This window comes from Salvia hispanica, chromosome 3, assembly GCF_029641045.1.
Source record: "Salvia hispanica isolate PSC_SH4W2 chromosome 3, Shi_PSC_v1, whole genome shotgun sequence".
NCBI lineage: Eukaryota > Viridiplantae > Streptophyta > Magnoliopsida > Lamiales > Lamiaceae > Salvia > Salvia hispanica.
The window spans coordinates 37,366,914-37,382,645 of record NC_142694.1 but is presented as its reverse complement, the minus strand read 5'-3'; the positions used below and the strand labels follow the sequence as shown (position 1 = coordinate 37,382,645).

Genomic DNA, 15,732 nt, shown 5'->3' with positions numbered 1-15,732 from the left:
CTCTCAAGCTCACAAGTGAAGAGTCATGCCAATTTGGAGTGAGAGATACATATAAAATCAAATATTTCATCATTTATAGAGAAATTTGACCACTCTATTGTATTTTCCTATATCAAATTTAGATTTGTAATACTAGTCACGTGCGACTAATTTATCGGAATACTTGGTATGTAGAAGTAGGCTTTTTGCAAACACATGTTTTCTAAATGTTGAGTATGCAATTATTTTTATGTAAATTACTAATTTCTTTCTATGGTGCTTTATTTTATTTATGCTTTTATTTTATACTTTATCAACCTGTTGTACTGATTAATTATTTAATACTATGAGTTTTAATTGGTGAGACTTTCAAAGAAGAACGACACCCTCACAAAGCAAGTGAAATTGCAACTTCACTTGAGAATTTTAGGATGCATGAAAACTAACTAGTGTATGAAGAAATAGGTATGTATATCATTTCTGAAGCTATAATAGCAGCAATGTGCTAATCAAGCCATTTCCAAAGTAGATTGAAAGTAGAAGAGTGAGATGCTACTTAATTCTCATGCACTTGTACAACACCTCACCGAATTTCTGAAACATATGCTTTTTCATGTACATCTTCTCAACCTTCTCTCTTCCCCTCATTCCCATTTCTTGCCTTGCTGATGGATTCTCAAGAAAGAATTCGAGGTTTCTTGCAAGAACCTGACAGCCCGGGCGCCCCAAAGGATGGAGTAGCCCCGTTACATTGTGCTCGACAATCTCCCTTGTGCCTCCAGAATCCGTTCCCAGCACCTGCACCATTGAAAGAACACAGCTATTCAGTAATGAAAAGGCAAATTGTAAATTATGAAGAAAACAAGAGATGATTATGCACGCTGTTCAAACATCAGTGAGGCATTGGCCTATGCAGACGTGTTTAAATTTTCTTAAACCAAACACAGCTATGGTGAAATTAATTTCATGTTTTGTCCTTATAATTGAATATAGATAAAAAGATGATAGATTTAGATCCAAATAAAGCACTAGAACAGGAAGAATGTCATACAGGAAGTCCGAATGCCATGGCCTCAATTGTTACCCTTCCAAATGTCTCTCCTATTCCCTGCAAAGGCATAACGTGCAGTTAATTCATAGGTCAACGATAAACATTAAACAAAAAAACGTGGCAATCAGTAAAGTTTAGCATCACAAGTGTTCAGGCATGTAACATTATAACGGATTCCTGATGCTCATATATGGATTTTATAATTGGGCATGCGAAATGGAACGGAACAGTGTAGGGATCCATGTATAAACAGTATCTATTCAGATGATGAGGTCTAAAATCACGAATAAAGCAAGCAGCTATATTTACCTGAGAATTCATTACATAAACATCTGCTGCGGCATAAAGGGAGGCAACACGAGTTGTTGCTGGAGTCCACAGCACAGACTTCGACAACTTTGAGTGCGTTGATAGGTACGTAAGAAGTGTTTTCACATAAGGTACTTTATTGCTTTTAGATCCGACTGAGCCAATGAGTACCTTAAGATTCTGTCCCTTCTTTCCAACATTTTGGGACAACATTTTTCTCCTTCTAGCATCTCTACCATACATCGTAGTATCAAGTCTACCCTCGTTGGTGAAGATATGTGATGACCTTATTCTTTTCTTTATGGGCGTGTCTGTGTTTGAAGATTTACCAGAGAGCTTTGGTCCACTGTAAGATTTAATGTCCCTTCTCCGATTCTGAAGTAGAGCTCTTGAATAATAATCGTGATCCATTAGGATTGGATCTTTCAGGCCAGAACTGTTCAGCTGTTGGCCTTGGTCAATTACCAAACGGGCCGACTCCATAAACAATAACTGACCCTTTCCAGGGTTGATACTGCTCAAGGTAACAGCCAACATATCATCATCAGTCAGTCCCATTTCTTGTCTAACAGCATTTCTCAATGACTGTCTCTTTTGTAGCATGTTTTGTGTAGTGAATGATGGAGTATTTAGCGAGCATGAGATGCCTGCTGCAAAGGCAAGCTCATCATTGACTGAGAGTGGCACCAATGCAGGCTCTTCTTTTAACTTGATCTTTTCTTCCTCACACCAGGCTAACCACTGCTTGGATTGTTGTTCAGAAAGAAAAATCAACTTCTTTACTCTGTTGAGCACATGCTTTGACCGATCAAAATACTCTCTTCTATTCTCCATGATCCACCACATAATTTGACTAGAACCGAGAACAGTACGAGACAGGTATTGTTCTGAGACCATATATGAGATAGGGAAGAGGTATTAGACATCTACTAATCAATATGTGAGACTATGTCACACGATTTCAAGAAAAGTAAAAAAAATGCAATCCACACTAAAGATTCTTCGTCAAAGAGAACTTGACTATTTTAGAAGATCTAAGGCTGCTTCAATCATATGTTATTCACTGATTAAACAAGTGAAAGATTGTGTGACAATTTCATTATCTATTAAGCGCCAAACATCGCACACATAGCATCATATTTTGCAGCAAGCAGAAGTTATCTTGCATAGGAGATGCCATAAAAAACCTATCCTACTATGGAAAATGATTAAACGATGAGAAAAATCATTCCATATGCATGTGAACAGCAAACTATCAGCATCTAGTTGCAGTATATCAAAAAGATATAGTTAAGGCAAGCAAAATTATGGAATGCTTCCATCTAAACTCTGAAATGCATCATAAGAGTATTCTCACCTATCCAGGATGAACAGACCGCAGAACCTGCAATTATGATATTTGCTTTCATGGCTGTTTTGAAGCTCACATCTGACTTGTCCTCGAGCACTTTAATTTTCCTTCGGTGTAGTTCTGACATCAAGCTGCCTTTTTTGTTCAGAACTATAACTGATATCGTAGCTCCACAGCTCAGAAACTCAGTTGCCAACTCCATCATTGCAAGAGGGGCTCCTGTCATGGTCAGCTCATGGAAGATCAACACAAACTTCCTCGACCAAACAAGACGTGCAAATGCACCCTTCCGGTCACAGGTGCCTGACCGCTTTTCAGGACTCCAGTCTAAAATCGAATCCTCTACAGAGCCAAATGGACCAACAAGGAATCCATAAGTTGTATTCTTCTTGGGAATTTCTTCAATTGGTACATCAACTTCACTTTCTACATCTTGTGGCACAATCTTCAGTTTACTAGAGCTCCTCCTACGTGAACTACGTCCAGATCTCTTACTTCTCTTCTTCGAAGCCTTACTTTTATGCAATGAATTACCACTTCCCCTCTCAGCAAGATCACCTTCCACATTCTCCAAACTTGAGTTACTCGTCCCGTTCATGGACTTAAGTGCTCCAGCAGCAATCAAGTCCCTCCTGTTATTCCGCTGTGATCCAGGTTTTCCACCATTTATTTCACCTCCATAGCCACCACTGAAAAGATCTTCCTTATTATCTCCGTGCGCCCATCTCGACTGGAAATAGAATCCAGCATAAGCCCAAAGAGTGATCAAAAGCAGCCAAAGCACAATGCGGTTGCTTCTGAAGCAATAGGAAAAAATATGACCACCACTTCTGGCGCCCTCTCTTCTCGGAGTCCGACCAGAGCTCAACCTCCTAAAAGAAGGAGAGCCCCTCGGAGTTGACTTCCCTGAGGACGGCGACTTCAAACCGCCACCACCCGGCCTCAATGGAGACAACCTAACTATGTTGATATCCTCCATTAATCAATACACTATCACAGCTTCTAGATGCTCATACAACAACATTTCATCAAAATGCCGAAGCTGCCCCAACCTCAAATCCTCAATCTGAAATACCAAGAAACAAAGCGAAAACTTCCTAATCGATAATCTGCAATGCACAACACTAACCTGCAATAGAAAATCAAAATTTCCTCTAAGATCAAAATTCCCCTAATCTAATCATCTGAATCCATCTCAGTTAGAAAAACCAGAAAAATAAAAAGAAAATAAAAAAAAGGAAGAAAAGCACAAATTCAAATACGAAAGAGCATATCCAAGAAAGCACAAAGAAAAAAACAAATTGGAAAACTCACGGTGTATAATGGAAGAATGATTCCGGTGATAGCAGGTGAGAAGGTGAAATTGAATTGAAAAATGAGGAGGAGTTGAAGTGCAGAAGATCGGAGAGCAAGAATCCGCGTTGAGGGTTTACAGGTAGAAAGGAGAAAGGAGAAGATCTGAAAGAATATGAGAGGGCACCGACAATTGTAAATTCAAGTAAGTGTAAATGAGTGAAGTGTTTTTACTACTTTAGTGCATCAACTACCATGGTAAATACTCAAATTCTTCAGGTAAAACAAGGGAGACTCATGAGAGAGACAGGTCACGTGACGTGAGTTGAAGATTGTGAGTCAGCTAGGAATAGGATGATAGTTTTACAGACTAGATCTTCTACCAACTTTTCATTGCCTGTTTTATAGTACTAGTATTTAAATTTAATCTAATATTTATTTCATCAAATTAAAGGACTGAGCAAAAATTACTATTTTAATTTCAAATTTTTGTTTGATTAATTAAATAATTTATTTTATTTTTAGATATATCCTAAATTGTGTGTAAGGTTTATGATTATAGTGTGTTGTGTGTATGATATATTCTGAACCCTATACTATACTGTGTGCATTGTGCTTTACCACATTGTGTTTATATGTGCCTCTACTGCCTATGCAATATGTACTCACTTCGTCCCACGAGAATATACACTCTTTCCTTTTTAGTCCGTCACAAAAATATGCAATTTCTAATTTTGGAAATTCTTTTCTTTCTAGAGTGAACTACAAAATTAGCCTCTATGTATGGCTAATCGAACGCTGAAGGTACCCATGTTTCAAAAAATGCATCAGACGCCTCTACGTATGGATATAATATAATTTTAAGTCCTTTTTCATTATTTACGGTCTTCCATGCCCTTCTCACCCTCCATTTTTTTCCAAAATGCCACTAAGGACATTTTGGTCTTTCCAATGTTTCATCATTATATTTCATTAATATAAATAATTTGAATTTTAAGTATATTGAAAAATAAATTATTAAAATATCAGAAATTATAACACACGTATTATCATCATTGAATGTTTTAATGGTAGTTAGTATATTTTATTCTCCAATTAGTTTTCTTAAGAAATACTAATAAAGATTAAAGTATAATAATAATATATAAAAATTAGTTTCCCACACTCTTTACAGACAAATTTGAATTTTAATAATATTGTAAAATAAATTATTGAAATAACAACTTTTATATAAATATAATACCAATAAATTAGAAATACTAGAAATTATAATACACATATTATCAGTGAATGTTTTAATGATAAATAAATATATTTTATTCTCTAATTATTTTTCTTGAGAAATAGTGATAAAGATTAAAGTATACTAATAATATAGAAAAATTCTTTTCCCCACACTCTTCTAAAACTAATTTATACTAGGAATATGAGAAATAATGGAAAGACATTAATGCCCTTGGAGTGGCATTTTGGAAATAAATTGAGGATGAGAAGGGCATGAAAGACCGTAAATAGTGAAAAAGGACTTCAAATGATATTATACCTATACGTAGAGGTGTCTGGTGCATTTTTTGAAACATTGGTACCTCAAGCGTTCGATTAGCCATACACATGTACTAATTTTGTAGTTCATTCTTCTTTCTAATGATGTGGGATTCATCCTTCACCAACAATACTTTAATTACTTTTTCTCTCTATCTCTCTCTTACTTTACCAATTTTGTATTAAAACTCGTGTCGAATTCAATGTGCATATTCTTTGGACCGGAGGGAGTATTTGATAGAGATATTCTATTTCACAATACATTTTTATATTATAAGAATTGAAAGAGTTTAAAATTGAAATTCAATTATAAATTTATAATAGCAGTATTAAATTTTAGATTATAGACTTCAATCTCGAGGAGTGGATAGTAAAACATTATTTGGAATAAGAGATTGATCCCTTATGTTAAAGTGGGAAATATAACATTAAAATTACAATCCTGTTGATGTATTGACAATTAAATTGACACTTGGAATTATTTGTCTTGTGTTTTCCATTTGAAGACAAGCTTTGTTTAGCTTAGTTAGCAAATAGTAATTGGACAGTGGTTTTGAGTAAGAGGTAGTAATAGTCAATTAAATAAAAATAATCTAGAATGAGTAGATTCAATGGTAATATGATAAAAAATTGAATTATAGTAAAACATAGCATTAAAATTTCCCTATGTGGATCCATTCCCTCTATCGTTATTGAATGAGAAATTGAATTAGAGATAAAGTTGGAGGAAACAACAAAGGCTTACTAAATCTAATTTACATAACTAACATAAATCATTTTCCTACCACTTTCATGTGGAAAGAAACCTAAGAGCATTCCCAATGGGTTCCCTTAAAACTCCCTTATTTCTCCCTTATTTCTGCCACATCAGCGCCACATCAGCACCATAATTTATCCCCAGTTTTTAGCCAACTTTTAGCCAACTGCTCCAATGGTTTCTCCCTTATTTCTCCCTTATTTCTCCCTAACTCAACATTTCATTTTTACAAATTTAGCCGTTAAAAATAAAAAAACGTCGAATTATCGCCGAATCGCGCCCACAGTGGGCGGCGATGATTCGGCGATTTTTCGGCGATGAATCGCCGGATGGCGTTAAATCGGGAGAAAAATCGCCGATTTTTCGCCGAATTCCTTTCATTGGTCGGCGAAAACTCGGCGATTTTCGGCGAAAAGTCGCCGAGTTTTCGCCGACGCCATTGGGAGTGCTCTAACAGGACTAAACGGTGCGAGATCAACAATAGCAGCACGGCCATCTAACACAAGCTCGGCCACAGCGGCGCCGGTGGCCGGGCCGTTGAGAATGCCCCAACAACTATGGCCCGTCGCCACATAACATCCCTTGAGGGTCGGAACTTCCCCGATCACAGGCACAGTGTCATCGGTGCAGGGCAAGATGCACGCCTGTTCCGCCTTCACCGTGGCCTCACCTTCCGATAACTGGCTCGACACACTCCCAGCCACCGTCTTCAGCACCGCGATAGACTCCGGCACCGCAGCTATCTGCTCCACCTCATCCGGCACCTCTGCCTCTGCTGACATCCCACATATGTACACTTCCCCTATTTATCAAATTACCAAATTCAGAGTTAGTCTAAAATATGCGATAAAATATGCGATGATGTGTCTAAAATATGCGATAAAATATGCGATGATGTGTCAGCCGATTTTATTACTACCTGTGGGCCGAGGATACACCTCCGGGTCCATGGGCCTTCCACCTTGGGCCGAATAGTAAGTGAGAAACAATGCATGGGCCGAAATCGCACAAGGATCTCTGGGCTCCAACACAATACTATGGGCCTTAAGCCCAGTAACATTAAAAAAGGATTTCAAAAGCCCAAACTTTCCACTCCACGGCCCAAGCGCCAAAACCACCGCATCGCCCTCAATCCGCCGCCCATCCACCAGAGCCACCGCCTTCGCCGCTCCACCCGCCGCCTCTACGCTCTCTACTCTTCCGATAACGACCTCCACTCCGTAATCCTCCACGGCCTTCGCCAGCAGCGTCTTAGTGAAGAGCTGCGGGTGCACCTGCGCCGTGGTCTCCGTCGTCCCGATAATTTTAGGGCTTTTCGCTGCCCCGTCGACCCAAGGCGGTACAATTGGCGCGGGCCTCTTCGATCGGGACGACGTCGCTTCGGCGATTGATAGGCCGAGGGTGGTGAGGTGGCGATATCCGTACGATTCCGCGCCGTTTAGCTCTTCGGCGAGTGAGCGGTGAAGATTGAAGCTGGCGCGTGCGAGGGGGGAGACGGGGCCGCCATCGCACCAGTCGAGGGCGAGGAATCCGCCGGCCTTGCCGGAGGCGGCGCAGGCGATTGAGGATTGCTCGACGACCGTGACGGCGGCGCCTTTTTTGGATAGGAAGTAGGCGGTGCAGACGCCGATGATTCCGCCGCCGCAGACGATTACTCTTTTGGGCGGATTTTGAGGATCCATGATTTGTGAGGAGGAGAGCTTAATCGGGTCGGGTATGGGGTGTCGGGCTTGGTTCCGGAAGAGAGACGAGGGGGGAAATGATGCCATATTTTAGATATTTTTGAGCTGACACGTGTCGGCGAGCGAGAACTCAACACAATTGCAAAGTGAAATTATTTTATTTATATATAATGGTTGTTGGTAACAAACCCTTTTATTTTGTCACCATATAAACGATGTACAGATAACAATAGGTTTGGGTGTAAACGACAACATTGTTTAAAATGGCATTGTACCATCAAAGACCATTGTTAGATTTAAGAACAGATTCAATCTTAGTCTGCCACGTAGTAGACTTGCTTACTTATATTAGTGACGGATACAGAAATTTTATTCTGGGGGTATAAAATTGTATGTCAAATAATCACATCACCTAGTGTTAAAAATAAAATAATACTCTCTCCGTCCCAGTTTAAGAGTCACTTTTTACCATAAAAGTCCGTCCCAGATTAAAAGACACATTTAGAATTTTTCGTTTTTGGTCATATAATTTTATCCTATTGTTCATCAAAATTACATCAAAATGTCATTATCTACATTAAAATAAATCAAAACAAAAATAAAAAATCAAAAAGTCAAAAAGGGACCCACCTTCAACCAACTCACTTCATTTATTACACACTCCACCATCTCACTTCATTTATTATACACTTCCACTCTTTCTTAAAACCCGAGCTATAACAATAAGTGACTCCAAATGTGGGACGGAAGGAGTACTCACTATAAAAAAAATTTGACCACCCAATTTAGTTGAGTTGTGTTTCTTTTTGAGATGTCCCTACTTAGTAAAGTCAATTTTTAATAAAAAAAATAAAATATCTAGTTACTCTTACTTTATTTTATATCATACTATAATCTCTCTTATCTCTCTTACTTTATTCTTTTTTTATTTTATTTTATCTTCATTTATTTTGTATAACACAAAATTTTAATTTTTATGCCCAAAAGAAACACTTTAATTAAGTTGTAAGAGAGAGTAGTTGTGTAGCCAAATTAGCCAGCTTCATTCGTAAAAATGACTACTATATCCACAAAACAAAATAATAAAAAATAAAGTACTACAAAAATATACGCACAGTCTAGAATTATTTTAAAACAATCATACCAAACCATTAAGAATATTATTGTAATAAAATATAAATTGCGAACTACTATCACATAACAATATAATTCAGCTGAAAGAAAAATGTGCAAGAATAAATACGAATTCGAAGGAAAGGGAGTGGAGCGCTCAACCACTGAACCACTAACGCTATTGTTTAATCCTACAACAATTATATACTAAGACAGCAAAATTTGGGGGTACACTCGTACCCCCTTCTCCCATGTGGCTCCGCCACTGACCTATATATCATAGATTGCTTGATTTTCTTTAATTGCTTGAAACCATAACCATATGTTGGATTGCTTGCCTATGCATTGCAGAATGATTATATATATATATCGCAGATTGCTTGCCTAAATTGTCATATCCACTATGGTATCACCTTGGTGCTCTGATTTTGTTTCTCATATTGCTTGGAACCATATACCAAATTATCTGCTTATGTGTATGGTAGATTGAATGTTACTTGTTGTCACGTTGTCAAACCCTAACGCATTCCATTAGCAATATAGTGTAATGACTGTAATCTAGTACTAGTAAATATCGAGTAGAGCAACTTAACATCATCATCAAAAGTTTATAAAGGATCCAATACCAAGAAATCAGTTTATTTTCAACCCAAGTACATATATTAACAGTGGCTCATAGGTGAAGAATAAAGTTCAAGTCGGTCTCAAACCAAAATACCAGAAACTGCAAGACAATTGGATGTTTAGACAGAAAATAACGTCCACATAATAACGTAGTTTGATAAAGCAAGCAGCAGCGGCACAACAATACTTCTCATTCTTTATTTTTGAAAGCTCCATAACAACCTTCTTGCATGGTTCAGGTAAAGACTAATGCACAATAACCTGCATCACATAAGTAAACTCATTTATTTCTCTACATTGCATTCAAATACCAACATCTCATCTCCCTTAATAAAATAAAGAAGTGCCACCTGTCAAGCTGCAGTGTTCTTCATCAAATTAAGGCAGCAGGATCAGGCGTTTTCAAGTACCTGGACAAAGATACATGTGTTATCAAACTGTCACGGTTAATAGCTTAGTTAGTCGAATAATCAGACTTTCTATTTTCAGATAATGCTCCATTCCATTGCACTTCTTTTACCCTAGCAGCCAAGACAGATTAATGGGCAAGCAAGATGACAACTCCAGGCTATCCAACAAGGAAGTAAAAGGGGAAAATGCAAGAAAGATTATTTAAAATTGTAACTTTAAGTCAATACCTAAAATATCTGAGAAAGTGCAGTAGCCCAATGTACTCCAGATCAACGACTGGAGAAGACAATGGGCCTTGGACCAAAAGCACACCCAAACACTCTGCTACACCCAACAGATTTTAGGACTCTAAAGATTTTTGATTATATGCTTATTCCAAGACAACCAAGCCATCCAGCTACTTCACTGGTCAAACTTCATCTCCGTATATCTGCACATCAATGAACGTCAGGTTAGAAGCAAGATCATTAATTAAAAAACTACAGATGGCACTGACAAACCACACTTGCCTGCGAGGGTTCTTTTGCCTCTGCCCGAAATCATCATTTGCAAGATCTATACAGGGAACAAATAATTAGGTCCGCGAAAGGCATTTACATGGAAGTGTACAAAGCTAGAGGAACAAAATGTTTGATGCGACATACCAGGCCTCTGTGAAGGACCTTTTGTTGCACTGCTATTCTCTTTGCTGCAATGAAATTATGAAGTTCACATGTAAGCTGTGCCATAATATGGATTTTTAACTTCATAAAGGGAGAAATATTTTATAAGGCAAGCAAATAAAAGAATATGTGAGACTGGTTTTCCAACAAGGAATTTCATGTAAATACAAGGTAGGAAGATTTTACAGCTAAATTCTCTACCTTGAAGCAGCTTCTGTGGAAGATGCCTGCCCAGAAGGCCGAGCATTATATGAACCATCAACAGTTAAATATGGCGGACAATATGTTGCACCTAACGCCCCAGCAGCACCCAGTGCTCCAGCAGCACCCGCTAAAACAGGAAGCCTGAAATATTTTACAACAGAGTTGGGGATGAAAACTGTATAAGCAGAAAATAGGACATCTAGGTTGTTAGCTAAGAGAATCTATCCATATGCCAAAATACAAACAAGATAGAATCATGAGTCAACCGAAAACATCTACTTTGTACTTAGAAGACAGGATGATGCTAGAGGTATTACCAAGTCATTTCGGAACTCCCTAGACCGCCAAGTTGTGGTTGACCAACATATCCAGGAAAGGCCATGCCAACAGCAGGAACACCAATTCCCCCAGGGTGCTGGCCTCCAAATTGCATGACTGTAAAATTTCACCAAAGAACAGGTGTTAGATCAAGTTAAAGATGTTGTTAATCAGGAACAAATATAGTAGATAGCAATAAAATGGTTACATATAGAAAATTAATGGCATCACAAAGAAGTCAGATAAAAACCCATTCTAAGAAACTTAAGAAAGAAAAAAAGAAACCCTGCACTAACTGAATATATTTCCTTTGTCTTTATAGACAGGCATAATACCAGGTAAGAAAGCTGGGAAGTTTTGATCACCGGGGCCACTGCCCATACTGGCAGAGGATCCCATAACCTGAGCTCCACCATATAGGAACGAGCCCTTAGTGCTGCCGGGAGCACTCCCTTTTCCTTTAGCAATCAATGCAGTCTTAGGCTGATTTAATTCAGAAGCAGATTCCACATCCCCAGATTCAGATGTATTTACAGAACCAGCAGCTTTAGGTGGAGAGAATGCTTGTGAATTACTGGGCACACGTTGCTTAAACTGCTGGGAAGAACCTTGCAGAGAAGACTGAGCACGAATTTGACCAGAATTCCTCTGAACATTTTGTTGCTGGTTAGGCAGTGGAACCCTGTTATGTTGGTTATTAGAGACAACTGGTTGGTAAGCCATCTGTGTGAAGGAACCTGGTCCTCTTCCTTGGCCCCTTAACTGAGGTTGACCAGTGGAATCCACTATATTTTTTCCTCGCATTGTAGCAGTAGACTGCGACATAGTAAAATTCTCACCCACCACTGGTTGCTGGCCACGATTAACTGTACTAGCATGGACATCCCTCTTAGGGGGTGCAGTGTTATCCTTTGTGGAAGAACCAGTAGGATAAAATGGAGGGGAAGCAATGTTCAAATTGGAGGCTACTTGTTTTCTAGGAACTACATCAGGTTTTGCATTAGATACAGGTTCACTACTCCTTCGAGAACTGACATGGGAATGCTTTTCAACCGATTTCCCAGGGCTACAAAAGAAAATATAGCAAAAATTAGAACAAAAACAGCATAAGAAAAATAAGGGAAGAGGGGAGAAGAGGGTTATACTCACTATTTGTTTTGTGTAGCTGGAGAGTCATTGTTGTTCTTAAAGGATGGTTGATATCTTCGAAGCCCTCGTCCCCTAACACCCTTGGGAGCACTGCCCTGATAATTATTATTCTCTGTGCTGTTATTAATGTATTCTTCGGGTCGGTTTACTTGTGCAAATCCAGGATCTGTGGCTCTATTTCTATTGCGGCCCCGGCCCCTATGGCGTCCCCTAGCACCCCTTCTACCCTGCAAATCAATTCATATAAGGAATGCACTACAAAATTTCCTCACAGAGACACAAACAAACTAGCAAATGTTGGCCTGTTCACCTGTTCATGATGCCTTTCCTGCATAGTCAGCTCTTCAAACTTATCGTGCCCCCATTTCCTATCATCTTGAGACTGAGACTCCCACAATTTTCTTCCTCCAAGGGTTCTCCTAATAACAACCAAACCAACATTAATAAGTGCATCTGAAAATACTTGAAAGGGTTGAGCATCAACATTATCTGAACAGCAGCATTAAACAAAGTGGAGAAAGGTCATCATATGGATGAGGCAAAAGACAGTGGATTTTTTTTAAAAGTTTGAATTGGAGAAAGGTCAGCATTAAACCTAAGCTGCAAATGAATATTACTACTTCTTAAGCTTGAAATAAGGTTTAAAAATATGTAAATTAATACTGGACAAAGCATAGAACGTGAAGCAAAGAAGAACTGTAGTTATATTATAAATAACACAACTAGGTTTCAACTAAGAAATAAAAAACTATCTAAAAATAACATCTTTACGTTTTCTTTGTGCTTTCTACTGAATATAAGAAACTTATCCAATCTCACTTATAAAACCAATCAAGAAAGAGAAAGCATGATTCAAACCATAATAAAAGAAGTTCACAAAGCTCTCTCCCCCAAAAATTATCAAACAAGCTTATATTTTTTCAACAGCTAAACATCCTAACTACTAAATTCAGTCCAATGTGATAAAAAAACCCTGTGAATAATTCCAATACCTATTTCGCCCGCCAGCATTGTCTCGAAATCTGTCATCGTGCATGTAAAATGCCCCAGCAGTCGGCACAGAGAAGGGCTCTACTTCCTTCTTCTCTTCCTCATGCTCCCCATCACCAGCATTGTTATCCCCATCATTATTTTCACCTGCATCGTCATTCCCCTCAAAATTTCTTTCCCTCTCACTCTCACTCTCCTCTCTCTCCACCGCCACCACCTCCGCAACCTCTTTACCTATATCCTCCTCATCCAAATCATAATCCTCCTCTTCTTCATCCAACTCCTCCTCATACTCCGCCGCCGCACCTTCAGATTCCCCGTCCGAGTCAATCCTCCGCGGCGGTTTCCCCCCTCCCTCCGCCTCTTCTTCGTCGTCGCTCGCCTCCCTCCGCCGCATCTTCAGCGACAACTTCGCCTCCTCCGGATCGCTCTCGTACTCAACCTCCGCCGCCATCACCAGTAACGAATTGAGTTCAACGTCAACACAGAATATGAAGCGAGATTCAGAGCAGCAGTTACTACAAAACTTAGGGTTTGAAAGGGGTCAGAAAAATTCGAAAAACCCTTGATCCCACAAAGGATTTTGGATTTAAAAGCTTGAGGAAGAGTCAAATTTCACCAATCAATGATTAATTTAGAGAGGGAGAAAGAGGCATTGACGGATGAGTTGAAATTCTTTACTCAAATTGAAAGCAACCAAAAACCTAATGCAGATTGTAATTATCTTATTTTATAGGGTGTTTCGGGTAAAATACTCTTGATTTGGATGGATCCGAATCCGGATTTTAAGTCGACCCGCCCCATTTAAATCTACTGGGCTTCAAATTGGCCCTTAAAAATCCTCATTGTTTCAATAAAAAGTGAACTGCAAAGACCTAATTTGATAATCACAATTAGAATTTAGAAGTGGACAATGTTATTGGTATCGTTGTATTTTCATATATAATCATTCACCACAAAAAATAGGTCATCGACACAATCTCATAGTCGATAACTCGATATATTAGAGGAGTGATCAATTGCTAACTCATCATTTAATTGCCAATTATAACTAATTTAAGGCCATATGATTTTAGAAAACGTGTGGTCTATAATTTGCCACGTGTAATTTTCGTTTTTATTAATAAAATAAATAAAAACAAAAAAAACTTCAAATTAGGATTTTGGATGAAAATGTCAATATAATATTTCAAAAATATCAACACAATGCTTTGAGAATGACAACACAATGCTTTAAGAATGTTAACTCATTGCTTATATTAACATTCTACATGTATTATATTGATATATTTTATATAGTACTATGTTGACATTTCTGCTGTACGAAAAATTTAAAAATTTGTGAATTTTTTTTCAAATTTTGACGTCGGAACATATGCATGTAGGATATCGTTGGAATCCTTATGAAATTATCTTTAATTTGATATATGTTATATGAATTTAAAGTTTTGAGATTTCTTTTAAAAGTTAGTTATAACTAAACATGTAGTTAATTGACATTAATACCCCTATTGATATTTTTTGGAATTAATCATATGGCATTATTGACGTTTTTCGTTGATCGTATTAACATTTAGGGATTGATGATCTAAGTCTTTAATTTGAATATCTAATTGCCATTATTTAGTTGTAGTTAGCAATTAAGTTATGAGTTAGCACTTCCCCGATATATTATATTTAACGTATTTGAAATTACAAGCTTCATATATTTCAAATCGCAAAATTTAATTAGAAAATTAAAAGAAAATAAAATAAAATAGTAGTAGTCTAATTTTTTCAAGATCAAGTTAAAAAATAAAATAAAATATGGAGTAATTTTTTTGAACAAGAGAATAGTTTAAATAGGTTTATTGAAAAAGAAGTTATCAAATCTGACATATTTCGCATATGACATATTTTTATTTATCTCTGCATATTTATATTATTAACTGTATAATAAATATTGTATATATGATATTTATATGTTTATATATATGTTACATAAATATTAAAAAGGTATAAGGTGTGCATGGGAGTATATACTTTGTAGATTTTATAAATAAATATTATTTAATAGTTGTGCTTTATTAATATAGTTAATTAGATAATAATTATTTATAAACTAAATATAAGTGTATAGGGGCATGTTAGGGTGTCACCACCCCTTAAAATAACACCATACCACCATTTCTAGCCAATCATTTGTACACGTGGACGAATAATAAGCTGCCACGTGGCAAAAAAAAAAAGATCTGGAAAAAGACAGGCAGCAATGTGCTGGTCTTTATACAGCAATTTTTCTTGAACAGCAATATCCG

The 15,732-nt window shown here is 37.6% G+C and overlaps 3 protein-coding genes across 3 annotated transcripts; all 3 read right to left on the bottom strand.

Moving 5' to 3' along the window:
• Nucleotides 1-433: 433 nt before the first annotated feature.
• On the bottom strand, nucleotides 434-4,196 carry LOC125214496 (UDP-Glycosyltransferase superfamily protein). The gene is made up of 5 exons (XM_048115545.2): nucleotides 4,005-4,196; nucleotides 2,697-3,819; nucleotides 1,340-2,226; nucleotides 1,031-1,087; nucleotides 434-777 (listed from the first exon to the last, which is right to left on the bottom strand). Exons 2-5 carry the CDS (start codon nucleotides 3,667-3,669, stop codon nucleotides 532-534), a joined length of 2,163 nt encoding a protein of 720 aa, XP_047971502.1. The 5' UTR covers nucleotides 3,670-3,819; nucleotides 4,005-4,196; the 3' UTR covers nucleotides 434-531.
• A 2,463-nt stretch (nucleotides 4,197-6,659) lies between these two features.
• LOC125209405 (FAD-dependent oxidoreductase family protein) lies at nucleotides 6,660-8,091 on the bottom strand. Its single transcript, XM_048109009.2, has 2 exons — nucleotides 7,202-8,091; nucleotides 6,660-7,084 (listed from the first exon to the last, which is right to left on the bottom strand). Exons 1-2 carry the CDS (start codon nucleotides 8,049-8,051, stop codon nucleotides 6,660-6,662), a joined length of 1,275 nt encoding a protein of 424 aa, XP_047964966.2. The 5' UTR covers nucleotides 8,052-8,091.
• A 1,574-nt stretch (nucleotides 8,092-9,665) lies between these two features.
• On the bottom strand, nucleotides 9,666-14,126 carry LOC125214835 (CASC3/Barentsz eIF4AIII binding protein). Its single transcript, XM_048116005.2, has 11 exons — nucleotides 13,438-14,126; nucleotides 12,756-12,864; nucleotides 12,446-12,672; nucleotides 11,632-12,362; nucleotides 11,296-11,413; nucleotides 10,976-11,119; nucleotides 10,757-10,800; nucleotides 10,622-10,667; nucleotides 10,340-10,542; nucleotides 10,052-10,111; nucleotides 9,666-9,962 (listed from the first exon to the last, which is right to left on the bottom strand). The coding sequence occupies exons 1-9, from the start codon at nucleotides 13,887-13,889 to the stop codon at nucleotides 10,515-10,517; spliced, it is 1,899 nt and encodes a 632-aa protein (XP_047971962.1). The 5' UTR covers nucleotides 13,890-14,126; the 3' UTR covers nucleotides 9,666-9,962; nucleotides 10,052-10,111; nucleotides 10,340-10,514.
• Between the last annotated feature and the right edge of the window lie 1,606 nt (nucleotides 14,127-15,732).

Bases quoted from the DNA above. Each gene is read 5' to 3' on its own strand.
- LOC125214496 (XM_048115545.2), bottom strand. From the start codon at position 3,669: ATGGAGGATATCAACATAGTTAGGTTGTCTCCATTGAGGCCGGGTGGT. The intron at 2,227-2,696 runs GTGAGAATACTC...ATATGGTCTCAG, and splicing joins GGTCTGTTCATCCTGGATAG to AACAATACCTGTCTCGTACT. The intron at 778-1,030 runs GTATGACATTCT...TCAATGGTGCAG, and splicing joins CCATGGCATTCGGACTTCCT to GTGCTGGGAACGGATTCTGG.
- LOC125209405 (XM_048109009.2), bottom strand. From the start codon at position 8,051: ATGGCATCATTTCCCCCCTCGTCTCTCTTCCGGAACCAAGCCCGACAC. The intron at 7,085-7,201 runs GTAGTAATAAAA...TTTGATAAATAG, and splicing joins GGTGTATCCTCGGCCCACAG to GGGAAGTGTACATATGTGGG.
- LOC125214835 (XM_048116005.2), bottom strand. From the start codon at position 13,889: ATGGCGGCGGAGGTTGAGTACGAGAGCGATCCGGAGGAGGCGAAGTTG. The intron at 12,363-12,445 runs GTGAGTATAACC...TTTCTTTTGTAG, and splicing joins CCAGCTACACAAAACAAATA to CCCTGGGAAATCGGTTGAAA. The intron at 11,414-11,631 runs GTATTATGCCTG...GAAATTTTACAG, and splicing joins CTTCCCAGCTTTCTTACCTG to TCATGCAATTTGGAGGCCAG.